This window comes from Saccostrea echinata, unplaced genomic scaffold, assembly GCF_033153115.1.
Source record: "Saccostrea echinata isolate AGI-Se365-2 ecotype Australia unplaced genomic scaffold, CSIRO_AGI_Sech_v1 ptg000009l, whole genome shotgun sequence".
Taxonomy (NCBI): domain Eukaryota; kingdom Metazoa; phylum Mollusca; class Bivalvia; order Ostreida; family Ostreidae; genus Saccostrea; species Saccostrea echinata.
In genome coordinates, this window is record NW_026889758.1 from 53,618,139 (window position 1) to 53,646,065 (window position 27,927).

The 27,927-nt window shown below is 32.5% G+C and overlaps 4 protein-coding genes across 4 annotated transcripts; 2 read left to right on the forward strand and 2 right to left on the reverse strand.

The window, feature by feature from the left end:
• Positions 1–447: 447 nt before the first annotated feature.
• LOC133183961 (uncharacterized) lies at positions 448–8,241 on the reverse strand. The gene is made up of 13 exons (XM_061318832.1): positions 8,113–8,241; positions 7,787–7,941; positions 6,492–6,631; positions 5,697–5,961; positions 4,308–4,482; positions 3,608–3,948; positions 3,308–3,419; positions 3,063–3,166; positions 2,645–2,804; positions 2,076–2,293; positions 1,266–1,369; positions 973–1,036; positions 448–636 (listed from the first exon to the last, which is right to left on the reverse strand). The coding sequence occupies exons 1-13, from the start codon at positions 8,225–8,227 to the stop codon at positions 505–507; spliced, it is 2,085 nt and encodes a 694-aa protein (XP_061174816.1). The 5' UTR covers positions 8,228–8,241; the 3' UTR covers positions 448–504.
• Positions 8,242–12,438: 4,197 nt separating this feature from the next.
• LOC133182887 (uncharacterized) lies at positions 12,439–13,860 on the forward strand. The gene is made up of 2 exons (XM_061317735.1): positions 12,439–13,439; positions 13,651–13,860. The coding sequence occupies exons 1-2, from the start codon at positions 12,549–12,551 to the stop codon at positions 13,858–13,860; spliced, it is 1,101 nt and encodes a 366-aa protein (XP_061173719.1). The 5' UTR covers positions 12,439–12,548.
• Positions 13,861–13,963: 103 nt separating this feature from the next.
• On the forward strand, positions 13,964–15,938 carry LOC133183962 (uncharacterized). Its single transcript, XM_061318833.1, has 3 exons — positions 13,964–14,240; positions 15,213–15,398; positions 15,598–15,938. The coding sequence occupies exons 1-3, from the start codon at positions 13,974–13,976 to the stop codon at positions 15,880–15,882; spliced, it is 738 nt and encodes a 245-aa protein (XP_061174817.1). The 5' UTR covers positions 13,964–13,973; the 3' UTR covers positions 15,883–15,938.
• Positions 15,939–16,244: 306 nt separating this feature from the next.
• On the reverse strand, positions 16,245–26,390 carry LOC133183964 (uncharacterized). The gene is made up of 3 exons (XM_061318834.1): positions 26,030–26,390; positions 17,793–18,165; positions 16,245–17,622 (listed from the first exon to the last, which is right to left on the reverse strand). Exons 1-3 carry the CDS (start codon positions 26,189–26,191, stop codon positions 16,649–16,651), a joined length of 1,509 nt encoding a protein of 502 aa, XP_061174818.1. The 5' UTR covers positions 26,192–26,390; the 3' UTR covers positions 16,245–16,648.
• Positions 26,391–27,927: the final 1,537 nt, after the last annotated feature.

Here is a 27,927-nt window from a genome sequence, read left to right on the forward strand (position 1 = left end):
TACATGTTCATACATCCAAACTCAGACACTTGTTTTAATTAGAAGCTCTGACTACAGCTTATAAACGTTGTAAATTTTAGCTAGAAATGCTCGTTCAGACACTGTTTATTTTAGATAATGGATATCTAGATTAGACAATGAATGAATGTATTTATTGTACATGTATTTAGATTTGAAATCCTATATATATATATATATATATATATATATATATCTATATCTATATCTATATATATATATATATATATAATCGTAAAAGAAAAAGAAAATGCACAGTTTCAAAATTTCATTCAACACAAGCGCTTTCTGGATTTCATAATCCGTCTTCAGGTGTACATAACATTTGAACTGTATTGTTTTGCTATATATATATATATATATATATATATATATATATATATATATATATATATATATATATATATATATATATATATGTTTATCACAGTTAATGAAATTGGCACAATCTTATAACAACCGAAAATCCAGTAAATTATACTGAATTTAATGAATCAATCGATTAATGTCTGGGTATTCTGCTTGCAGTTTCTCTATAGCATCACTGAATTTCATCAAATCTTCAAGACTTTTCATTCCTAGCTTTTCTTCAATGCATCTATAGAAATACTCAGGGGCCTGTGAGAATGATATAATTTTGGTAAAATATGATAAGAAATTAGATTACTATAAACAACAACAACCAAAAAAATAAATAAATAAATAAATAAAAGTTATAGAATCATTTTTTAAAAAATTTTATTATTTATTTTTTCGAAATTAAATAAAATAGTCATAATCTTCATTAAAATAATTTCCTTAGAATATTTTTTTTAACTAAAGATAACTCTTCCAAGTTTTAGATATAGAAGGTATTGATGAGCATGTAATGTATCTAGAATTTCTAAAGCGCACACAAAAATCACATCTTATCATTTTCTGATTATCAAATGCCCTAAATGGATATCAACTTACCCTTCGGAATAGCTTGTAAAGAAATACAAGTTGTTTGCCAGATAGATTTTTCAATCCAGAAAATCTGCAAGGAAAAGTAAAAGAAAGATCATGTTTCATTTTCTCTCTCTCTCTCTCTCTCTCTCATAAAGATGTAAATTTTCAGCCGCTTCATATCGCAGTTAACAAAGTTACTTCACTCATAAGTATTTTCTATAAAGATATCAAATGTTATCATTCAAAAATGCATTTCACTTCATATCGCCTCAGTATTTGATTTTCTTTTTTTTTTCTAGTAATCTCGAATGACTTACGCTGTTAATTGATTGTCATTAAGCCATTTCTCAATATCTTTTCTCGTCCAATCCATTAAGACAACGCTGTCGTCAGATGCAGGCATCAGGCTCGGAACAGCATTCTAAAATATTGATAATTTGATATTTAAAGTTATTTAAAAATGTTTATATCAATAAAATTACGTGAGAAAGTGTATTCAATTTGTTTACATTATTTTCAATATGGATGTACCAAGAGGGCATTCAGTTATCATACAGTAATCTATACTAATACCTTGAAAGAAAAGAATAAGATATACACTAAAATTCATGCATTTTCTTACAATATATAAGTAAACTAGAGGCACTGTGAGCACTGAGCTCAGAAAATGATATCCCTGCTTCCATATGAGTATAATGGTAAAGTCCATATTTTGCTAATGAAAGCCCGAATATGTGTCCAATCAAAAAGAGAAATAGGAGGCCACAATGGCACTAGGTAATAAATTCTGCGGAAGTTTCATTAAATTTTAGTTAGTGATATCAATAAAGTTGCGGATAAGAGACGAGTATCCCCAATATTATGGAAAGAATGGCAGTGTCCATGTTTTGCTATTTGAAGCCTAAAAAAGTGTCCATCAAAAAGTTAAATAGGGAAGTACAATGGCACTATTTACCGGTAATAAATATCCTGTGAAAGTCTCATTAAATTCAATTCAGTGGTATAGGAGGAGTACGGATAAGAGAAGGATACCCCAAAGCATAATTAAAGGACGGACGTAGAGACAGACAGACGGACGGACCCCCTCTCCCACTTTTCAAAGGGGGTGTATAATGACGGAAACAGACCTCAGGAATGGCTGACAATGCCTTGGTCTTCTGTGGAAAAATTTTCCCAGTCAATGCGGTATAAAGTTCTCCAAATTTTCTGTCAAAATCGTACTTTCCGCTAAAATCGTAAAACAGTTTAGCTCCTATCATGGCACCCAGCCATCCAGTTGCTTTGTAACCTCTCTCCATCAAAAGCGGAATAATTTCTTTCTTTTGTGAGTAAGCATATTCTGCCTCTGTCAAAGAATTTTCCGTTAATGTTTAATAAAAGTTTTATCATTCAGAACAATCAACCTACTTTATCAACAAGAACAGACAACAATATCATTCGCAAAATTTTATGTTAGAGCTCTGTAAAATGAAAAGTATTAAGTTATTGATATTTTACAGTTTGCTGATTTTTTAAGTAGCAATGAAAGTATTAAAAGAAACAAGGCAGCAATTTTCAAAGGTACAAAAGTTTATAATTAATTACTTCAAACTATAGTAATGCCAGTTCCTAACATCTCTACAACTTTGACATGAATTTTCAATAACATCTTCTTCTAACTGATGTTAAACCATGTTAAATTATGCGATATTCTTACCAGTTCGACAATTTTGACTATCTTTGTACTTCTCAGAGTAGCACACTAGTATAATTCTAGCTTCTTCCACTGCTCGAGCCATGGCCTCTAGGATGGAACCTTCCATGTTGTCAACGTCCATCCAAACCGTGAAGCCTTTCTCTTGAAGACGATCCCTGATCTTAAAAATACATTCAACTAAATCACTGAGTGCTGCACGGAAAACTTAGTCACGTGATAAATCACGTGATAAATTTTTGCTGTGTTAAAAGGGGGAGATACTGTTTAACTGATATCTGCTCTGTTAAGTGAACCTATTTTCAGATTTTAATTTTTAATCAAGATCAGGTCAAAAAAAAAAAGAGAGAGAAAAAAAGACTTTTAAAAATAGTATTATACTAATACTACTTTGAATATCAAAAACTTAATTTTTTAATACCTGTAAAAGAATTTTCTGGTTTGCCCAATTGTAGCTTAGCATGATATGTCCTGCAATAGCAGATTCTTCTGCTTTTTCTTCTACTTTTTCCTTTTTCTTTTTAGCTATAAATAATAAAAACATCAACATGCACATATAGATGACTTTTGAAATATTACAATTAGATACTTGTGGTTGATGACTTTTGTTAAAATTTATTACATAGAAGATTTTGTATGAACAAGTAGATTTTGTAACATGCATACCTTTGTCTTGCCCCTCATTTATAACAAAACAAGCTCCCTGGGCTGCCTTTGATAACTCTTCATTGTCGCTATTGTAAAGGTTTTGAAGTGTTTTCCAAACTTCTTTATCATTCTGAAATTTTATGCCAATTTTACCCTGAGTTTAACCTGTGTTTACTTGCAAGTAAATGAATGGTACGACAACTCTGGATAGAGCTTTTATAAAATGCAAAGTAGCTCATTTTTCCCATAGAAGATATAGAAGAAGTAATGATAGATTTCTTCTTAACAAGGATTTTAATGGAAAGTCTTGTTACCCACCTTAAATAGTTCTTTATTCTTTTTTGCAAAAGACAACTCCCAAATGACGTTGACAACTGCAATCTGTTCTGCTACATTTCCTTGTTTTAAAATTCGTTTTAGGGTCTGAAAGGCACCCTTTTTCATAATGGTTGTTTTGTTCTCATCATTTTTAGCCAATTTTGCCAAACCATTAATGAGCTCATGGATAGAAAATCCCCACTGCCTGCGATCGTTTGCTTTTTCAGCCTTGTGTACCATGTCAAGTAGGAAATCAAAAATGGATTCATCGGCAGTGATTTTTCTGTTTTGTTCCTCATTGACCATGTACGACAATGCCAACAAGACAACGAGCTTAACATCTGTTACAGAAAAGAAAGTCATCAAAGACAAAGGAGTTATTCATAAATATTATAGACCCAGCGTAATGGAGGTATTCTTTTTCAAAATGTAATTTCTCTGATCTTTTTTTGGAATCACATCCTTAGTATATTAAAGCGATTTTCTGAAGTAATTGTTTAATGTATTTCCTTATATTCTTTACTTTTTTAAATACATTATCTTTGTTTTCCAAGAATCTCTCTTTCTCTCTCTCTCTCTCTCTCTCTCTCTCTCTCTCTCTCTCTCTCTCATGCACAATAAAAAAGAATAGAAAAAAATTACGCAAAACATTATTCAGTAGAAAATTGTAGTAGGATGATTTAAATATTGTACTACCCACATGTTATATCTGTTTTCAACAGCTCTTGTAATATTTCTACCATATTGACATCCTTTGACTCATGTTCGTCCTTCTTAGACAAACGCTTGATACTGTAAACATCTTTTGTAGCAGCATTACGAGCACAGTTATTGAGTATTCCAAGAGTGGAGTTAAATGGAAAGTGGTTTTCATTCTGAAAACATAAGAAAAGTTAAATTATCAGAGGACGAATTCCTTCCTAATCTGCATTTGTAAAAGGGGGAGGGTTGTTTGAAACTTATTGTAATCATTTTTATGATATTTCTTTGTGAAAAGGACAAAGTAATTTTTAATCCTTGAATTATAACAGCCAAAATGCCAACAGATTTAGAACCTCTAAAAAGGATCAACATGTACGTATAAGAAAGTCCTATTGGCCTGTTTTCTCAATTACGTACCATACAGCAATAAACAATTTAACGTTCTCTTATTATCCGTATAAGAATGCTTGTATTTTTACAAGCTGAAACTTTTCACCTTGAGAGTATTTAAAAAAAAAATTCGTATTCATTTCAATGTAAAACTTTGGACCTTTTTTGTGGTCCCATTCACTGTTTGACTGAGTTGAAATCTACATAAGATGTGGAAGCTACACATCATTTACAAACTAAGCATGGTTGTTGAAGAGAAAATTTTCATACAAATTTTGAAATATTGTTGTGACATTTTTACCCCAATGGCAACATTTGAACAATATGAAATTTACATTGCATAAGGATGATTGCGTATCAATTTCATAATTGGAAGTTTTTATATTTTTAATATTTTTCATATATTTCAGAGTAACTGGCTCCATCCCTGCTTCTAGCTCGAGGCTTATAATTTGATAAATTTTAACCTATACTACTACATGTATGTTTAATCTGAAAATGTTAAAACTTGCATTAGAAGGGGGCTTTAAAAGATTTTTTATGCTTTAAAGTAACACTATTTTTTATCGTTGTTTTAAGATCATTTTCCGAAAAAAATTGAATTATCATTACATGTATATAAGATTGTTAAATTTTGTCATTTCAATCCTCGTGATTCCAAAGAGGATTTAAAGAGGGTTTTCTTAAATGATGCCACTCTTTTTTCTCGATTTCTTCATTATCTCATTCGTAAATTACATGTTGCTGGTTCTTTACTTGATAAGCATGTGTATGTCTTCCCGATATCCAAAGATGTATTCAGTTACCAATGGTTGAAATGGTCCACGAATTAATTGGAAGATCTAGAGGTCTAAAATGTTTAAATGTTTAATTACGAAGACACACAACGGTGAACAAAAACAGCAACAGGTCACCTGAGTGACCCAGATGTCTCTATAAAGATTCAGACACTTAACTCTTGGAACTGAATTCAAATGTTTTTCCCCTTAATATTTACCGTAATTTCGTCCTCCAGTTCTTCCAGGTCCTGTTTCACAGCTAATAAATCTTCAGTCAGATATTGAAAGAACTGTGTGTCATTAACAATAGATTCGGCAAATTTGGGACTCCCATCAGCATAATTCCATAAAATTGTCCTGATTAGTGCTAAAAGCTTGAAAAATTCTGATTCCGATTCCTCCTCTTCAAGGTCATCGTCAAACCATTCGAGATCATGATTAGACCAGACAGCCTGGTATACGTCCACTAAATGAGGGACGAACCTAAAGCAAACAAAGGTTCAGTTGCATTTTTTTTTGTTACCGGTATGCTATGATTTTAATGTAGCAAGTTGTGTAATACTTGCAAATATTAATTTTCAATTTGCATGCAACAGGTAACACAGGACCGAGGTTGAATAGACAAGGTGCTCAATGGTTAAGATATGATGATAAACTTGTAAAATTGTATATCACTGCTGATATCAAATTTGACATCATAATTAAGGTTAAAAATTGCAAAAATGGTTGAAATTGTTCGCAGTGAGAAAAAAATCATGGTTAACTGTTTCTAGTATGTCGCATACTGTAGAATCGTCATTGTTCGTTGGGGAAGAGTGTTCGGGGATTGGCTGGGTCACCTTTACCCAAAAATTTATATCTCATATCACGAACGATTATTTTGTCAAAGTATTGATTCATTGAGTTACCAACAACATTTTGTTCCCAGTAAAATTTTTTTTGCCCTAAACATTGACTCTCACTAATTAAAAATAATTCCACAGTATGCTTAGCTACATACTCGTAAAACTTACCCATTTTTGGCCAAGTAGTTTCCCATCACCAGTCTCTGCTCCAGGTCTTGGTGGTCTTGAAATGGATCGTCTACTTTTTTATCAAGTAGTTCATATATTTTCGGGTACATCTCCTCCGTGATTTTATTCATGTTTTGAAGCTGTAGATAAACAACTGATTTGATTGTAGACCTGTTATATGTATTAATTAATCAGACCCATTTATTTAACCATTTATTAAATCAGAAAGCATGTATTATAATGGATGTGTAAACGTCATTTGACTTTTATAATAATTGCATCTTTTTATAGACAATCTGCCAACACCCCTTCTTTGGTCCGATCCTGAGGCACAACCCAATTCACAGAAAAATGAGGCTATAATGATTCTATACTATATGAAAATGTTTAATTTGGGCAAAATTTATATCTATCAATATTTAGTATTCATGAGATCATTTGTTTGCATCTGGAATTTTTTTTAAAGAATTAAGTTTTAAATAAACTTCAATGCTGTTATTTGTCATCTATAAAACTGTCTTTCTAGTTGATCCATTTAGAGGATGTGGCTAGAACTGCATTCGTATACAATCGGGAAAAAATGTCAATAAACAAAAATAATCATTCCTTCCGCTTTAAAATATAATCCGTAGCATTCCAATACACAATATTCTAGTAAAGGAAAAGATAGGCTAAGACCCCTTTTTGGCCCCCGGTTTTGGGTGTCTTTTAGAATGATGCAGCAGTTTCTCAATAAAAACCTGTTCTCACCCCGTCACAAAAAGAGTATTGGTTTTAAGTTATGGGATACACAGAGGTCACAGGAAGGTCAGAAAATATGTCAATTTCCGAAATTCCTCATTTTTTATGTAAATTTTCATCTATTTTACATTACATTTTGTTTCAGAAAACATAGAGCACAAGCTTGCCTATCAAACAAATTTATATATTTCATACACTAGCATCAGATGCATCTTATGTATAAAAATCTCAGATAGGCAAGCTTGTGCTCTATCTTTCCCGTAGGGAAAAGTATCTCAATTCGACGAAATTTCACCAGAATTGAGGAAATTCAGGAAAACTTCCTACTTCTGCACCCTCCTGTGGCCTTCTTGTAAGCTTTGAATCAAAATTAGTGCTGGTTTTAAAACAAGCATCATTTTAAGTTCTTAACTACAAACTATCACAATTTTAACTGTGTTCTGATTTTACATCAAAGAAGGGACCAGATTCGGCCGTTTCCATACCTTGTCATTTCACATCGAAATACTAAGTATTATATAACTACATGTTAGGAAGGAAAATTATCAGATTACCTTTTTCAGGGCTTGATCAAATTCTTTTAGTGTTGGTTTCAGTTCACTGTGCCTCACTAACAGCATATCATATGCTTCTCCTTCTACAATGGACTTCGTTCTTACGGGTCTCCTCTTTCCAGACATGGTTGACGAATGTGAAGTGGATAAATGATCTGAAGAGAAATATATGTATTTTCATTCAAAATATATATTTATTTTTTCTTTTAAAATGTTTTTAAATCCATAATAAACTACTTTAATAAGAGCAGAAATAGTTTCCAGTCTTACTCTTTTATGGACCTGCTTCTTTCATAAGTCATTTGAGCAAAAGTTTTCTAGTTCACCTTTTCTAGTTTTTTCTTTGTGGATACTTGTGTCAACGAGACTTTCGATAGGTGCGTCCTTGGTCTCCCTCGGGCTGACTTTAGGGGCTTCTTCAGAACTACATCCTGATCCCATCCTCCATCATTATATGTCGTCTGCTAAGGAAAATTATAACTGCATGAAGGATAATATCTTTTATTGTTTCTCAGGACATGATTGCTACTTTGTCGATGGGGTTTAAATTGATTATTTTCTCTTAACACTTTGAAATACTTTAAATGAATTGCATATCAATGTATCTAACTGAGATCCCTTAATTTTCCAATATGTAGAACTAAATTCATTTGAGGAGAATCAATCTGCCTCTCTGCAACATATTCATTTCAAACAATGGCAATATGCATGTATTTGGCTGTTCGCATCCACATTCTATTTTATTAGTAGTTTTTGCGTACTATATATGAAATCAGTTTGTAAGTATACATTGTGAGCAGAAATTTTTACCTTTACAATGTATTTAATTCATAGTATATACACTCAGGTTAACCTGCAACATGATTGTCAAGCTGTAATGAACTTTAAATCTATCGATTTTTTAAATACCCCCAACTTGTGTCTTCAATATGCCCTATCTAGATTATCTATCAAGCGGGCTTTATTCAGTTGTAATAAACAACAATTATTTATGTCGACTTGAATAAGAAAATGTCATTAGGATCTTGAAAAGAAGTATTGAACTTACTCGAAAATCAATAAACTAATTTGCAACTAATTTAAACAATCAACAACTTTTTAATGCATCAAATTAAAGGAAGTCCCAGTCTACCGTGGTAATATTATAAATTCACAATGCAAGTGATTTTAGAGAAATAAGTTCAGGACCACAGCAAAAATGTATACTAATCCAAATAAATTTAGAATTAAGCCTAATATCGGGCGTTTTAGAGTGATAGAAAAAGAACAGTTGCATTTAACATTAACCCAAATCAAAGAATGATACAGAATGTTACAACATTACCTGTTTGTTTTATGTCTGCGATTTATGTATAACACAACGATCGGAATTTAACTTCCGGGGTAACAAATAACTGTCAGTCGATGTCCCTAGTGCACGACGTTGTTTCTTTACTGCGGAATCAATATCTTTAAATGTTCAACAACGGTCTGTTTGTCACCCATTAGATTCACCAATGTTATGCTGAAATTCTTTATTATCAGTTAGTGGTTGATTAAACTATTAAACTAAAGCAAGATTTATGCATGCTGGTCCATCCAGTCAAGTACTTGCCTTAAGATAGCTGTACAAACAAGCATTCTGAGAGTATTGCATTAGCAATACTAGTCCCCTACAGGCAAGTGTAATCTGGTTCCGTTCCCGTTAAGAATTGAAAATGCCATAATTCCGTCAAAAATTAATGAAGCGGGACGAAATGCAAACTTGATCTGTAACTAATCAAGGTAAAGCCACATACCAAAAATCAGCTCAATATCTACAAGCTTTTAGAAGAAAATTGCGGAAAACCCGAAAAAATTGAAAAGGCCGTAATTCCGTCAAAAATCAATGAAGCGGAACGAAATGCAAACTTGATCTGTAACTCATCAAGATACACTCACATACCAAAAATCAGCTCAATATCTGCAAGCGTTTAGAAAAAAGGTGCGGAAAACCAAGTGGGACAGACTGACAGACAGACAGAGGGACAGACAGACAGACAGACGGACAGACAGACAGACAGACGGACGGACAGACGGACGGACAGACTCAGAGGAAACCTATAGTCCCCTCCGGTTTCACCGGTAGGGGACTAAAAAGAATAATATCCATGATTAAATTCTACTGGAAAGAATGATTCCCCTCTCCTACTCTGCTATGGCGACGAATGAAGCTTATAACTGAATACTCATTTAATTCTAAACCTATATATCTTTTTTAGATATCTTCAAAGTAAAAACATTATAATTTATCCTTAAATTAAATTCTTGATTTATTTGTTTTTATATTGAAAAAATAAGATTTTTTTTAAGTTACAATGAATTGGCTGTTTTAGTAAATTTCATTCAAACTACTGTTTTCTTTTTTTTTTTTTTTCATTTTAAATATGGTAATTTGCCATAAATGTGGGTATTTCGAATAGAGTAATTAGCTATAAATGTAGTAAAGTTCTTTTTCGTGTCATACATTTGTTAAAAAGTATGCAGAGAAATGGTAAAAATTGCTGCATCTGAGAGATTTAAGCTGATATATAGGGTACTCTTATTGTTCATCAATAATTCACTACGTTCCCTGTTAGATAAAAAAAAACATAAATGCAACGCAAAATGGCAAAACTAAACAGTAAAAGGCCCTTGGTGTATTCAAACCTGGAAATTCACACCTTTATATGTTTTTTTTTTTAAATTATCAATTAGATCGGGAGTGCTTATGGGTTTCCGGCACATAAACTCTGATAACTTTAATATAACGGGTTTAGTAAATAAAAAAGAATATAAAAAGCACGATTGGATTCAATGCCTGATCCTGAATTGAGCGCAATATCTGTCAAACTATTGAATGCTCTACTGTCTCGCTATTGTCAAAATGGAATTCGAGAACTCGCACTTTTCAAAATGAAAACAAAAAAGACAAGATTCGGCCATAAATTTTACTTACATAAAGAGCATTGGGTTCTCGAGAGGGATTTTTGTGAATCTTTTGATCAAAAAACTGTATTTGCTCATTTTAAACAAATACCAATGTATCTGTCTTATTTAAGAACTGTACAGTTTTGCACTCTTTATAAATTGACACAGAGATTTGAATTTGTGTTCGTTCTTTAATTGATCTTGCTACCCTATCGAATCCTTCTTGTCGTCAAGCTTGGTACTGTTTAGGAAATATAAAAATGACAAACATATGGAATGTAAACATGGAAGTTTTGTGAACGAAAAAATCTTTTAAGAAGGTAAATTATTGTGTCACTTCTTTAAATTTTAATTGTAAAACTTTAGATCATGACCCCTCTTGAAATAATTTGCTTTATATTGTAGAAAAATGTTCTGAAACTTTTGTACATAGAATTAATGGGTGGAAACAGCAGTAAACCCGAGGATAAATCATCTCTTCCAAAACAGGTATGGCTTTTAGTCTTCTATATCCTGACCATTCCAATGGCATCTTAATCAATTCCCTGAACAGCTGCTAATAAATATTTTATCAGCATAACAACTGCCTGAATTATTGTGAAACGCAATATTTTGTAGTCAAAGTCACAATAAGAATATGTTTCAGGACAGAAATCGAAACAGAGAAAGTGATGGGAACACGGCAAGAACAAGCCAGATTAACCCCCATACGATACATAGACGTGGGGTAAAACCACTGCCCCCAACGACAGCACGAAAAGAAATCTTCAACAAAGATTTGCTTAGGGAGGCAACCAAAAATGCTAATCAACAGGTTAGTACAATACAGTTGTATGAATAATACTACAAGTAATTTATTTCAAGGAGTTTATCAAGAAAAAAACACGTTTTGTTTTGGCATTAGTATTGTATTTATAAATTGATAAATTTAAAATGTTTGAACAGTTTGAAGGTTTGTTGAACTTTTTAAAAATATCAAAACTTTTGTCCGAATTTTATTTATATTATTACTACAGCTGAACGGATATTTCTTTAGTCAATAAACTGAGAAACGTTTGTAAAAGTAGGTTTCTTCAAAAGAACTGGGGTCTTACCAATCCCTTGCAGTAAATCTTACCAAAGGACTAAAGCATGATTTGGAGAAAGCATGGTCTTTTTACCTCTGGGTTGTGAATTTAGATCTCAATAGCCAGGACTTTTCTAAAGGTGGAGCCAAAAACACACCAAAAGGAGATCTTAAGGACGTTAACTGTGGGAAATCTCATATTGCAGACTTTTTCACAACTTTATGCAGGTGCAGTGTGCAAATATTCCTTAACATAGAACACTCCGTTGGTATATTTTACACCAAGTAATAGATGTACTTGATTACATAATTCGAACCTGATAATGATGAAGCCATTACAAAAATTCATTTCAAGCTAATGTTTGTTTTAGTTATGGTGATTTGAAGTGTGTAACAATTGAAGGACTTAAAAAAGAAGACAACTTTGAAATTGGATGGACAGAGAAAAAACTAGTCAAAGGGAAATGGAACGCCGTGTTCGTTAAAGAAGAATGGAGAGTTGTTCAGCTGGAATTTGGAATTTCAACTAATTCAAAGGTTTAAGAAATATAAGAAAAAAATCATTTAGAAAACTTGTGGTATTTGTTTGAAATATGTCGAATCTTAATTTGATTTTTAAATTTGCAGTTGTAAGTTTCGTTTATTTTCTTTCAGTGGAAATCTTTATATTTTTTCATTGATCCCGAAGACTTAATACACTGGTGTCATCCTAATGAACAGGAATGGCAGTTGCTATCTACGCCGGTGACAAAACATGATTTTCTCTCTATGCCAAACTGTAGACGAAAATGTTTCGAAATGGGGGTCAAAATCGTTCAACCTACACTTGGAAAATTAAAAGTGGATCAGGGTAGAATAAGTGTGGAAGTGTTTATCGACAAAACACATTCACAGAACACTGTTCTAAATTATACATTAAATAGCAAAAAGGCAAAGAATGGAAACCTGGAATCGAACACACCGAGAAGCATAGGAGATACAACTGCAAGAACTGATGCAGAGCTGACACAAAAACGTTCTACAGAGAAGGATGAAAACCGAAATATAGAACATATGAGTAAATCAGAGACTGAACAAAATGATAGCTCAAATTCGCAGTCTCCACCAGATCTTAGGAAATACGTATTTATGAGTCGTGCTGACTCGCGAGTAGTGTTTGACCTGGACTTTCCAGTTCCAGGGACATATGTCCTTGACATCGAAGGGCGAACTTTAGGTGAGAAAGGAGGTCACAACACCGAGTCTGTACTATGTCAATTCAAGTTTTCTTGTAATAAATGTTCCTCACACGATGAGCGTTTCCCATTACCAGATACTCCTGAAATCGGATGGGGACCGACACCTCACTGTATGAGATATGGTGTCAGACCTGCATCTCATGGATATGGACATATTTACATCTTACCTAGAGAAACTGTGAAAATTCGATTTGATTACACGGGGAAATACGAGTTTAAGACACATATTATTAGTATGAACTCTTCGATTAACACAGAAAAAATGGCTACATGCAGGATATCTCCCAATAAACTCACAGTTGAGGTTAATGTACCCGATGAAGGACACTATGCCCTGAAGCTATTTGCCAAAAAGGAGGTCGATAGTGACTTTATCAATGTTATAAACTACATGCTTATATTTGACCAGAAAAATGCCGAGGTACTGATTAATTTTCTTTATTTATGTGTGATTTACACTTATAGATCAGTTTTAAAGTTTCATTATGAATAGTTTTGAATACTCATTTCTTTCTTTAAACGAAACAATGTGCAATGGTCACACAAAACGATACATTACAGTATCTCAAATTTTAAAAAAAGTCTTGCTAGTATTGTAAAATATACATGTTTTTTTTGTCTTTAATCATCAGAAGTATGATAAGCGAATGATGCGCGAACGATTATCTAAAGCAACAGAAAATGGAACGGAGCAGGAAGTAGAGGAAGCGTTGAAGAATTTCGAATTTTACAGAGTCCCTGACCAAGGGGAAATACAAAAGGCAAAGCGGAAGCTGAAATATTTTGAGTCTAGAAGAGGTTCAGTGACAGATAATTCATCCCTTTTTGTTTCTCAAATTTAAGCTTTATTTAATTTAAAAGACAAGAAGTGATAGATTTGAATTTAGATTAAGAGATACTTTATATTTTTAGAGAATAATTTAGAAATTTTTCAATGATAGAATTAACAGATGCCATGCAGCGGAGGAATGTAAAGGTCTTGGAAGCTGCTATTGAAAATGCCAAGAACTCATTTAACGTGGATAAAATGAGGATCGATATTAAGAAGGCAGAGGGTTTACTTGCTAGATTGAAAAAGCTGGAAGGGTTCATTCATCCTATTACAAAAATTGAAAGCGACACTTTGTTTGAAGTACGACGGTACACCAATCCAAGACCAGCTATTAGAGACGTCTTAATAGCCACGTACATTTTACTTGGACATGATATAGAGTCCGCTCAGGTATAAACTTTTACTCCTTGAGCATTTACAATGAATATCCAAGGACCCTACATCATATTTTTAATTACTTTTGTATCCCACAGTTTGTTAATGAATTGAATTCATATATGTATATAAAAAAGAAAGCGATCCTTGAAGTCTCTCTGAAAATTGTGAGAAAAGAGGTATGTCAAGGCTTCTTTTTGAGGTAAGTCTGAGATCACAATAGTATATGAACAAACGTGTTATGCTTGTTTCAAAATTGGAGTTATTGATCTAAGTCTATAACACACCAAAGGATTACAGGAAAGTCAACTTTCGAATTACCATGATTTTGTTGATTTTTTTTTATCAAGTTTTAGGTACATATTGTTTCAGAATACATATTAAAGCCCAGACTTACCTATCTGGAAAATTTAGAGATTTTATGCATCATCTTGTATGTGAGAATCAGCCATAGACTTGCCTATGCTTTGTATACTGTAAACGTACTTTCCTCGTCGGATTAATTTACGGTCACAAATCTTCCGTCACAGCGTACGCAAAATACAATGGCGATCCACGGAATCCGTATTATTTTCTACTTGCAGATTGAAGAGAAATTCAGATTTCGCAGAATAATGATCCCGCGGAAAAAAAGTACGTTTACAGTATTTTAAACCAAACACTATCTAAAACCAAAAGTTGTGCTATTCTTTTACTTCCTCTATCGTTTGTATGTGCGTATTCAAAGCGTCATTTTGGTTTCTCAGTTACAAACTGTCAAATTATTAACTGCGGTTTAATTTTAAAACTAAATGAGAGGTGAAATAGTGCTACTTCATAACCTTATTTTTCGAAATTTTAAAGGACCTATTGGTATATAAAACCTAATTTTTAAATATTAACATTGAAAAAATTTTATTTTAAGAGGCCTTTACACATTGATTCCTTAGGTTAGGTTTCGTATTTCTTGAACGTACGTACATGTATCCTTTCAATGATCATTTACAGAAGTGGGAGTACCTACAGACACAGCTAACGAAGTCAGGACGAGATAGTCTTCAGTCATTGGTGCTCCACTGTGACACGGAGTCTGTGCCTCGAGGTAGAGCAGAATTTGCTGACCAGTTACTGAAACCGTTAGATCTGAAAGCAGTTCGGGAAGCCAGCAACGAGGCAGCAAAGCTTTATCAATGGGTTTGTTAAACTTTCTTTCCTCCTATATTTTGAAAAAAGGAGTGATTGTTGTATTTCAGTTGACCATTGGTTGAAAGAGTATTCAAAATGTCTTAGACGTTAGAACAGCTGTAGTTGTTAGGTTAATCTCGTTTATTTTTTCACTGGATTTTCTTGTGCGGAACTAAAATAGATATGTGGTAAACGTTTAATATTGCAGGCTTCCCATGTTATCGAAGTTAAACTAAAGGAAACAGAGAAAGAGCCAGAGAAGCAGACCGTTGAACCTAAATGTGAAAGTGTAGAAAATATATCGGAAGCTGAAGTCAAACTTATCCCGAAAAGGTCCTCAGTTACATCCAGAACCTCATCTCTAAGATCTGTCCGGCCTAAGGTTGACTCCATAAGGAAGAAGGGCGATAAGGCAATAATTCCGAAAAAGTTCAAAGGTCAGACTGAAGCTGTGAGGTCTTCCTCTGAACGTTTCCTTTGGCCAAAACGTTAATGTAGGAAAGGTCTCGATAATAACTTCTATAAGCACTAAATGATGTAGAAAATTTCCACCGCAGACAAATCATATTGAATTAAAATTGTTATGTTTCAGTTTGGTGTGTATATCCGTAATATTGAAATAATTCTGATTCATGGCTTTTTAAGGTGTGTTTAGTGAAAACCTAAAGTAAGAAAATAAATCCTTTGAAGATTTCTTGAAGCTGTTTCTAATTCATAAACCTTGTTCATATCATTCGTATTCTTTTAAGAAGAACACATAGAAGCGTTTGATTATAAATATAATTTACATTCCAAAAAAGGAATGTAAGCGTTTTATTTAGTTAATTTGACAAGTTCTCACATTGCACATAGATATTTGAATTTTATATGAGGACATATGCTTTTTCAAACTGGCAATAATAAATAATTTTGAAAAAAGTAAGACAGAGTAAACAATCAATATCAATAATCATTCTTAAATACATTAAAGTGTTGACTTGTAAGTATCAACCGGGTTATCGGATAAAAAAAATCAAAGGCTTTTTCAGAACATTATTTAGAGGTTATAGTACATGCAGATGTTTCTCCTATAAAAGCAGTCATTATTTAATTATATTAATAGATCTCTTCATGGAATGGATTTCTTCTATAGAAAGCACAAAGGCAATGCAAACGCTGTAAAAACCGACATGTTATACATCACCTTCACGGCTTTCGGATAAATTACTTCATATTTCATCATTTGTAAGTAATGTTTGATCGATCAGTGCTGCCTGTCGCTAAATCCCCCACATCTCACACGTGCAAATGTCGGAGGGACAGAAATCCATTTGGTTTGGTTTACAGTTCCTTACACATAAGTTATTTGTGTGTTGATCCCACGCGTCAATTGCAAAGCATCTTTGACCTGTGTTAGAGGGTGACGTATTTCCTTTGACAAATATACGTTTTCTTGCAGGACAAGTACACATACACATTGACATGGGACAATGTCCTTGTGGACAGATAGATGAACAAAAACGATCATTTGAGCGTCCTTCTCCCCACATAGTATTTCCTTTACAGGTCGGTTGTGCACTTTCTGGACATTCTATGTAAGCATTATCACCACCGGTCTCACCACCTGCTAGAGTTGACAAGATGGCGGCGGTAGCCATAACAGACTGCGCTGTGTAATATTGTCCAGCTGCAGCGGCGTGTGAAGTTGAAGGCCCTGGTTGCCTAGAAATCCCAGCAGAATTGAAATCAAGCAGAGAAGGCTCATTTGGAGCAATAAAATCATTAAAAAATGGATTGTATGCAGGTCCAAAGTTCTGATTTGTAGATGCCTGTGCATTGAACTGGTTTTGCGCTGGTTGCCTGTTATTAATCGCCTCAAAATGCGGCGATGGGTCAATGAATAATGTGCTTTGGCCTATGAGATCTAAAAACACTCGATCGGCAAGGGATTCTTGAAAATTTTCATTATTAAAAACAGCTTCGTTATATTGATGCGGTTGATACTGTTGTGCAACATCAGTGTATGGTGTTTGAGCAACTTTGGGAATTTGTTGTTTCGTGATTTTGGTCCTTGTTACCGTCAATTTAGGTACCTTTGGTTTCATGGTAACTTGTGCTCTTTTTGCTGCTGGTTTGGGAATTCGGTTAATAGCCTTATCTCCAATGGCAATATCTGCACAGTTCACGAAATATTCTTGAGGTCCACATCCAAAGCACTCTTTTCCTGTACGTTTGTCAATCCCTCTATTTTGTGCTGCGACAAAAAATATGTTTTAAACTACATTTGAATTACATAAGCAGAATATGCATATATTTTTTTTTAATTGAACCGAGAACAATTATTTGAATTTTCATAATACAATAATTATTTTTATTGAATGTGTGTGGGGAAAAAGCCTTGAAATTAATTTGAAATAAAATTACCTGCTCTCCATTTCCACTGTAACACGCATTGTGAGCACCTCAAATGCGGGGGAAGCATAAGCTGCAAATCCACCATGACCGTTTTTTCGTCATAAAGCATAAATCGCTTTCCATATCCAATTATATTTAACACATGTTTATCTAAACAGGCTTCGGTGATGGGGGTGTAGGGGTCATTCTGTGGACAGAGGCGAAATTCGAAATAACCTCTATGATTTGTCGTTAGTTCTATGGTGACGTTAATTACTGAACCCACTTTGTATTGCTTGGTAATTATTCCAAGAGCGTATTTCCCGCCAGCTTCATTTTCGCGAGGTCCAAGATACGGGTCACCACATATTCCACATTTACCATTTGCCTTTTCCATCATTTCCTAGGAGTAAAAAATGTAGTAATTAAGATAGGTAGCATTAGGAGTCAGGACTTTATTTCAAATTTCAAACAAAATATATGAAATATATTCATGAAGACGCAATTTTTCTTTCCGTTTTTGTTCCTAGGAACAAAGCATCAAAGTACTTCAAGAACTAAAACTGTGATTAAAAAACCATGCGAGGAATGCAAAATAATAATAATAATAAAAAAGACAGCATTCCAAACACACACACAAAAAATATTTAGATAGACATTGAACTAAGATATAAAAAAAACAACATGAATCCAGCGGATTGTAATGATTTTTAGAACAATATCAAAATGGTTGTAAATGAAAGGGTGCTTGTTTTACTTTCTTTGTCAAAAGAATCGTCACCTCTCCACGTGTGAAGAAATTGAACATCCCTTATGTTTTATCGTCCAGTTCTATATTTTTTTCTAAAAATGTATTTATTCGCTGTGATAATGTTTTCCCCTTTATAGATTTATGAAAATTGAAAATCAATTACATATACAATGATTGATAAAACAGAGGGCTACACTATCAACAAAATTAAGATTATTTTGAGTCTATTTAGAATGGAGCAGTTTGAACGATTGTTTATATTCTTTTTTGATTGTTGGTAAAATTAAAGTTATGTTGACGTGCAGAAGAATATCCTAGCTCAGATAAAGCAATTCTTAATAACACTCGATTTTTTTTAACTTGTCTTCATTAGCTGTTATTATCAACTTTAAATAATGCATGTATTAGTTAGCAACCTTTAATCTGCTTTTGAATGATGAATTCCTATTTTTTTTAATTTTCTTAACTCTTAATTGATTATTAATTAAGGTATTCAAAGTATAATGACCATTTTTTGTACCTAATAAATGAATGGTCCGATTTTTAAATCATGGTAGCAAAAATACTCCACCAAAGGAATTTATCGAATTTTGATTATTGTACAATTAATTGTACCTTGAAATTAACATTGAAGTCTATGGGCAGCGCATGTATTATCAAGATATTGCAAAAGTAATTTTTCAAACAAATCTCTTGGTGACTATATGCATAAACTCTCTCTTTATTATTAAAATAAAATAAATAATTCACCATTGATATTTAAAAAAAAAAAAAAAATTCTTTTCTTCATCAAGGGCTATCACTTCAAAAACTTTTAAGGTGACTGGCTTCTTACATGTTATCTGTCATGAGAATTGGTTCATTTCACTTTCATTGTTATCTAACAATGCTTTTTAACTAGTTTAGGATGATTCAAAATTGTTCAAAACCCCTTCATTATAAATTGAATACCTTTATATGTTATTCGTTTTCTCTGAAAGGCAACAAAATTCAAACCGGAAGCGCAATTATTATTCAAGATGGCCACACTTACTATTGTTGTACGATACGTAAAATTGTGCCTACTCATCAAGTACATCAACCACCAAACCACAGAACACACTCTAGATCTGATAAAGCTTGCATATTGATTGCGCTTTAATGTATCTTTGGTTAAGCTTTAACGTTTGTGGTAAAGGTATGCATTCTGTGGACACGAAATGAGTTCATCTTGCTAAGCAAAAATTTATTCTTTAGCTATTCTATTTTTTATTTACCAGTATATGTTATATTTCAAACTACATGTAATTGTGTCTAATAATTCTTTGATATATGTATCACTACAGAATACTGAAAGTAAGTATGTTATATATGTTTTTTTAAGGGATAGGGCAAAGACTGTGCACGGAATCATTAACCTACATGTAATACCCCGGTATTTCGAACGAAAACAATGTAATAAATTAATCTATTTTCATGTGTTACATGTATGTCCATAAAAGCAGTTCTGTTGTGAATATTTATATGGTCGTTATTTTTTAATCTAATATGTAAAGGCATAACTGATAATGATAAATATTCTATTTATAATTCTGTACTGACAAATGTAAAATAATAAAATATAAGAACATGACAGATTGCGGAACCGAAGTTATCATCTCATAGGGAAAAGACATCCTTTTCCTTACTCAACTGTTATTTTTTCGTGATTTAATGCCAATATATAATGTCGACATATATGCTTTATATCCTCCATCAAAATCATATTATCATTATATCGTAATTAACAATTTCACTCATTAAAACGCTTCACTTTAAAAATGGGAATGCTGCATCACTTAAAAGGAAAAGAATTTAAAGCCATACAAAGCTTAATTTGCTTTTTTCTTTCCCTTTCCTGCACTTATTTCAATATTTTTAATTGCAAACTCTTCAAGTATCGGTGCGATAGGATTTTCATATTCTGTTTCTGCTCCAAAAGACAGGGAAAAAAATCCTGTCCAACTCGTGATATAAATTCCATATCCAACAACAAAAAATGTAAAATAAATAAATGAATTAATTGATTTATTAATAAATCAATAAAAATAAATAGATAAATTTTTTTTTTAAATATATACATAAAATGACTGTTCTTAATGTCGTGTACTAGTACTACGTATTATATTTGATTCAAATGCACCATCTTTTTTAAAATTATAAATGCATGCATGGCATAAAATAAAATGGTTAAATATCAAAGTATCGCTTTAATTAATCGCATACATGAAAGCTTGATCACTATCATTATGAGGAAAGCGTCATTTTGGCATATTTCCTTCAATAAATCAAATTCATTTACCTTGGCTCCTAAAGACCTAAATTGATTAGATTCCATCATGTCATTTTCAGGTTTATTAAATATGAAATGACCCAAGAGTGCATAACGGAGAACTTGGAATGCAATTTGTAACACAAACATGTTATGTTATGGCTTTGGACTTGTAAAAAGTTGTCATTTGAAGGATGCGTTATAGTGAAGAGAAGCAACGTGAAAATCATTTAAAGTAGAATTTGCAGAATTATATTAAATTTTTAAAAAATTTCAAATGGATGAAAATACAAAAAATACACACTTGTTATTTATACAATAAATGCAGGCGCGGATCCAGGAATTTTTTCCAGGGGGGTCCACCCCAGCCAAAAAAAAAAAAAAAATTAAAACCCACAAATTTCTTCACAAGCAAAAAAAAAAAAAAAATAAATAAATAAATAACATAGAAAAAAACTCAACTTTCCCAAAAGTGAAAAACCTATTTCATGGGTGGGGGTGGGGGGTGGGGTGGGGTAGTCGTTGACTTCTAAAGCTTCATACCTATGTCTTTTCATACCAACTTAACACAGATCCGCGTTTTCGAGGGAGGGGGGTAAAGGTCAGTTGGTTTCGTATATACATTTTATAACTCTGCAAATTCCAGGGGGGTCCGGACCCCTGACCCCCCCCTCTAGATCCGCGCATGAAATGGAATTTTAATTCACACACAGCCTGCAAACTCAGAATGTTACGAGGTTCTCAAAATATAAAAAAAATGGGATGATGTTTGTTTTTTTTTTTTATGTCTTTATGTCTCAAGGAAATGGAAGAATTTTGTTCGTTTTTCTGTCTGCAAGACTTACAGCTTTCAACTTGGTATATTCTATTATGTTTACATGTACGAGGGGTGATCAAAAAGTTCGCAAACTAATTGAATAACTTCCATAAAAGAAATAAAATTAGATTTCGGTGTTTATCATGTTTTTAAAGTATTCCCTTCCGATTTTAATACACATTTGCCACCGTTCTGCCCAGGCCCCAAACACGTGATCCAGACGGTCACGTGAAATGCTCCGTAGCATTCTTTTCACAGAAGCTAAAAGATTTTTCCGGGTCTTATATTTCTTACCATGCAAGTTATTTTAAAGCAAGAATTGTCCATTTGTCATAAATGACCAAATCTCTGCAATAAGATGGGTTGATAAGGATATCTTTTCCCAGAATGAGCATGCATGGTGACCTTCACAACCCGACTTCTCTGTCTTGGGTGCGTCGTTTTTCCATCGTGGATAAAGTATGGGCGCTTTCTTTTTATCATATCTGATATGTTTAAAGTCTAAAGTAAACGGTATTTTAGGGATTTAATAGTTATGATATTCTTAAAATATTCAACTATATTTCTAACTGTAACTTGGCGATCTTTCATAACAAATTGTTCAACTAATGACACATCTCGTCCCCAGCTTACTTTCACTGGGCATAAGAACAAACATCATTTTTGACCATTTCCCTTCCTTCTCTAAGACAATCAGTCTAATTAATGATTGAATTTCATAAACCTTGTACAAATTATTATATGCAACTGCAAAAGAATTTTCAAGATAAACGTTTAAATTTACAGCCTTTCGTTGCTCAGGTACGACTGAGTCAGCCATTTTTTGTTGCAAGTCATCTACATATTGACGTCCTTTTCACACTGAGACGTCACAAACATGGAACAAAACATTACGTAACACCTGCTATTTATAGAACGTATATGACTATATGTGTGCCAAATTTCATTCTGATCTGAATAGTGAATTTTGTAAATAAGAGATAGTTATCGAATTTTTTTTATCACCCCTCGTATATATAAACCATGGAATATAAAACAAAAAAGATGTATGAAGATCAGTTTTGCAATACAGTCAAACTTTGTTATCTCGAACTAAACGGCACCGCGATTTAAGGATTCGAGATAATGAGGTTGAAATTCATTTTTTAAAAAGTGGTTGGGACTCCCAACTCATTTCGACTTAACCATGGTATTCGAGATATTAGATAACGAAGTTTAACTGTAATATTTTCCATATTTGTAAAAAAGTTTTCAGGCAATTTTTTAAGTTTCAATAGGGTATTTTAAAGAAGTACTAGTAATATAATATATAATTAAAGAGTAATTAACATGAACAAGGATCTGCTCAGTTTTTACACAGACAAGAGAGACACAACAATTTAATCTGCATTTTAAGTAGAAACGTATTTAATTATGTGGCGTTGTCGATTGACACACTGAACCAAGCTCGTGCAACACACACTGCGTTGAATGCATTCAAATAGTTTTCTTTTAAATCAAAAAAAGTTAAACACATTCCATCCACATCTCTTAAGAGGTTTTTTAAAAAATATTATCAAAATTGATGACGACCTTTCTCATTGGAATTCCTAATGTATATGTAAAATTAATAATGTTCCCTGTAACCAAAACCTTGATCTGAATTGTCTAATTTGATTGATTTAAGGCAAACACTATACTACGTTGTTTTTAACCCTACATAGCATAAATTCATTAAATTTCTTTCATGATTGTATAGGCGTTTTTATGTTTGTTGAATTAATGATCAAGCGTAACAGTCTGTTCTTACAGAAATACATGTAACCCATGCTGAAATTTAGTAGCCTAATGCCAATGGCCAGTCAATAAGTAAACAAGAAAAACAAAACAAAACAAAACAAAAACAACAAAAAAACAAAACAAAACAAACAAACAACCCCCCCCCCAAAAAAAAACCCACCCACATATGCACTAAAACATTGCAGTGTTTGCCTCAATGGAAAAACAGATTTAAGCTAAAAAAAAAATTTAGAAAATGTTCGTTATCTTTTTAATTGCAAAACAAAGTATACGGAAAACCCATTATTATTACGAGTTGAAATGCTGTTGACATAAAATGCTTTCACATCACGTATAAATGGTTATCTTATTTTTTTAAGTTAACAGTTTGAACATCATTGTTCAAGAGGATCGCGTTTGAGTGGAAAAGTAAATCTATTTACCTATAAAATGTATTTCGACCGCGATCATGGTACACTGGAGACTTGCGCGTGAGCCTATATCTCATAGTTTTGTGGGAGAAAAAGTGTGTCATAAGCCAAACGATTATATATTACAGGTACTGAAACTTCAGAATAAATATTTTCGAATCGTATCATAAACCAACCTGGGTTACTTTTGGTAATATCATAGAAAAAAAACCTAATTGGTGGATTACTTTTGGTAATATCATAGAAAAAAAACCTAATTGGTGGATTACTTTTGGTAATATCACAGAAAAAAACCTAATTGGTGGATTACTTTTGGTGATATCATAGAAAAAAAACCTAATTGGTGGATTGCTTTTGGTAATATCATAGAAAAAAAAAAACCTAATTGGTTGATAAAGAGGGTAGGTACAGGAGCTGAATTGCATTGCATTTCTGTGATTTTAAAAATATGAGAAAAAAATATGAGATCATGAGTTTATTTATTTATTTATTTACATAATGTGATTTTAAAAAAATGATATCATTTTGAATATATTTATTTATTTATTTATTTACATGTTCTTTTATGTGTTTATTCATTCATTAATTCTGCAGGTTTGAGGGAGCTGAAAGACCCTGCATTAGATTTCCAAGCATTTCATAGACTCTGATGTTGTACATCTCGGGGAAAATCGCCAAAATCTCTCTCTCCTTTTTAAACTGAATATAACTTTCCGAAGTTAATCAATATTCTTTTCAGACAATGTACTGCAATCCCATATCGTGTCACCTAAAAAGGTTTGCCCTGTCGAAGATCGCCATTTCGCCACACATTTGATGTACGCCTACCGCTGATCACAGAACCTCATGTAGTTCATGACAGTAACGAAAGCATAATTACCATCGCTCATTGTACATGAATATAGTAACGACACATTGCGTGTAAATATAGATCCTTTTTATGTTAATGTTTACAATGTTAATTGGACAAGGTGGTCTAATTAAAATTTGACGTGCAAAGTATATAAATGTCATCTTTTAGTGTTCAATGAATGTTCCCATGAAACCACATTGCATGTACTTTATGAAGAGGAAATTTATGGAGGTTAATTTAATTTAACATTTCTATATGTCATAAATTGACAGAGTTATATAATTTAAAGTATTGAACTGTTCAAACTTTGTTCAACACACCTTGCAGCCGTTCATCTTACTGCTAAAAGAAAGAAGAATGCACAGTGCGTCAGTCTTTTTCTTCATTTTATTCAAATATATAAAGCTTATATGAAGACTTTTTAGAATTTTTTTTAACACGAAACTGCAAATGTCACTAGGGTAAATGATTTAGATGGGATAAAAAGAGTTAAAACATTTTCATTTCGAAATCCATGAATAATTGATTGTTGCAATTTGTCTAGAGACATGCTATGGTTTTATTTTGCAAAATAATTCAGGCAAAGGTTTGTTTTATACTCAAAGATTTGAAAAAGAACTGTATTTAATGATAAAACTTATTAACTGATTATATTATGCTGTATTAAAGAATATATTTTCGATAAATAAAATAATTTTATTCAAACAAATAATAGTAGTACATTTATAGAAATACAAGGTAAGATGGTTAAATTTTCTGAGGAAATAAAGGAATCAGCTATGCGTATTGTTCGTTTATAGCGAAACCTCATAAACCTGTCCTGGAAAATAATTTACCTGCTTTGGCTGGGCATATCGTTTCCGATTCTCACTTAAAAGTGTGCCATCATTGGCTCGAGTGTTTTATTTGTACATGTACATCGTAAGAAACACAAAGAAACGCTTTTTATACAAATTCTAATATAATTCTGATTTAAAATTTCTGAATCTCAAACAAATGACTTTTTTTTTAAAATATTGACCATGCTTTACCATAGAAAAATAGGAACAATTTCAATATCGTTTATATATCCACATAATAATACAGTTTTGTTTTTTTTAAATGGATTCTGATATAATTCTGAATTACAATTTTCTGGATCTCGAGCAGTTAATGTTTTCAAAAATATTGACAATGCATTACCATAGAAACATAGCAACAATTTTAATATCGTTTGATTTTTCTTTACGCTTTAAATGTAGGCTAGAAAAAATAGAGAAAATTAAATACCGAATATACCTAACTTGTATTAATTTCTACATTAAGCAAATAATTATTCTAGGTTTTAAAGAGCATATTCGCAAGGTTAGACTAAATTTGAAACTTACCACAAATCCTCCACAATTCAGTTCATTGTCGTTATAATTTTTGGGTGTTTCAAATCCAACCCGCCACATTGAAGATCTCATGGGTGGATCTATCATTCTTCCATGGGCATCCGTGTAATACATGTAACTCAGAAAAACAACCAGTCCGAAAAAGAATTCCATAATTGTTTTGTGTTCGCTAAATTTTTCCCTGTGTTTGCTTTGTGCAATAATTATAAATAAAGAAGACTGACCCAAAAACTTTTATATATGTTACAGCAACTTTTCGTTTTAAAATTCTCAAATACAAAATTTAGAAAAAAATATTTATCGAAATAAATGCCCATAGAACTTATTTCACGAACGTTTTTGGGCCTGTGGAACACGGTCTTGTGAGAGATAATACGGGGCTGTCATAGAATATAAGGCTCGGCGGACCGGAAAGAATTGTGACATCTTTATATTGACGGCAAAGACTTCTGCGATCACAGGTCCCTTTAACCACCATTCTCTTAATCACGACTTCCTTATTAATTATTACGGATTCATATAAGCTTCGATCATCCACTTGTGCATATTACTTACATTGTAAGTGTTTTGCTTATTTCAATGTAATTGAGACCATTTTCTATAAGTATTAAGGAAAAGTAAAAATTTTTGTTCAAACGTCATTCACTTACCTTAAAAAATTAGAAAATAAGACAAACAATAAAAACAACAATACTAAGGACTATATCTGATTAGAGTCAATTTTGACCCCCACAAATCAACATTTTTAAATGTGATTCAGGAATGTTAAACTGTTGTTTCATTTTGTAGAAAAAATTATTTTTGAGATATTTTTAATACATTTGTCTCATTTTTATACACTTAATGGCTGTAAATGACGTCAGAAATGATGTTAATTTTGCAATTTAATCAAACTAAGACAAAACTTTTTCTGGACATTTTTCCGATGGGAATCATAGAGCTCAGATTTGCAACAAGCACAATTTTTCTGTCAGTAATTAGTCTTGGATAAATACATCTTTGGTGAAAATATAGAGTTTACTCTGGTCTGCGCTTAATATTTTCTGGAAGAAAAAGTGTCTGAAAATAAACAGTCCCATACAAAATATGCCAAAATGGAGGGAAAAGGTGAATTTTATGTCATATTTCAAAATCAATGGCATTTTGATCAAATTTAAAATCACGAATAAATTGCACGTGTATAGCCATGCAAAGTAAACCTTTATGTGAAGTAAAATAGAGATATTCATTTTAGGGGGGCATTTGAGACACTTATTATATATAGTTCTTTCTCAATGTTCATTTATGTTCACTTTTAGCATGAATTCAACATAACTGTTCATAATAATTTTATGATATACTCACATAATGAGGTCTCGGAATATAAAGGCATTTGCTCATATACAGATGTACTCACATGTGTAAATTGCTCATAGTTTCGGATAGATGCAAATCTTTTTACTTATATAAGCAAAAGCAAATAATTAGTTCCTACATATGTATGTACATTTCTTGTCATGTCTAAACACTGTATTCTATTGTGCATGGGCCGCCCATAGATGAATAAGAATTTTTTGGTGCATTGTGATGTTTTCTAATCAGTTTCAGTTGTAAAATTCTGTGGGATTTTTTTTAAAACCCATATCAGTTGATCTTTGGTTTCTTCTGACTTTTCGCTCAGAGAAGCACACAAATGTTCTCCAATTACAGTAGTTAAAACATACTCTTTTTAGCATTCTATTTCTCTGTTAGGAAACGAGCTTCTTTGAAGCCATATTTGTAAGTGAGCAACATTTGGACCTTATATCTAGCATGACATTCTCACAGTGCTTAATATCCAGTCGCAATATTTACGTAGTAAATTTATTTTTGCACACAAGGACAAATAGATGGATATTCTGCTTTGTTGA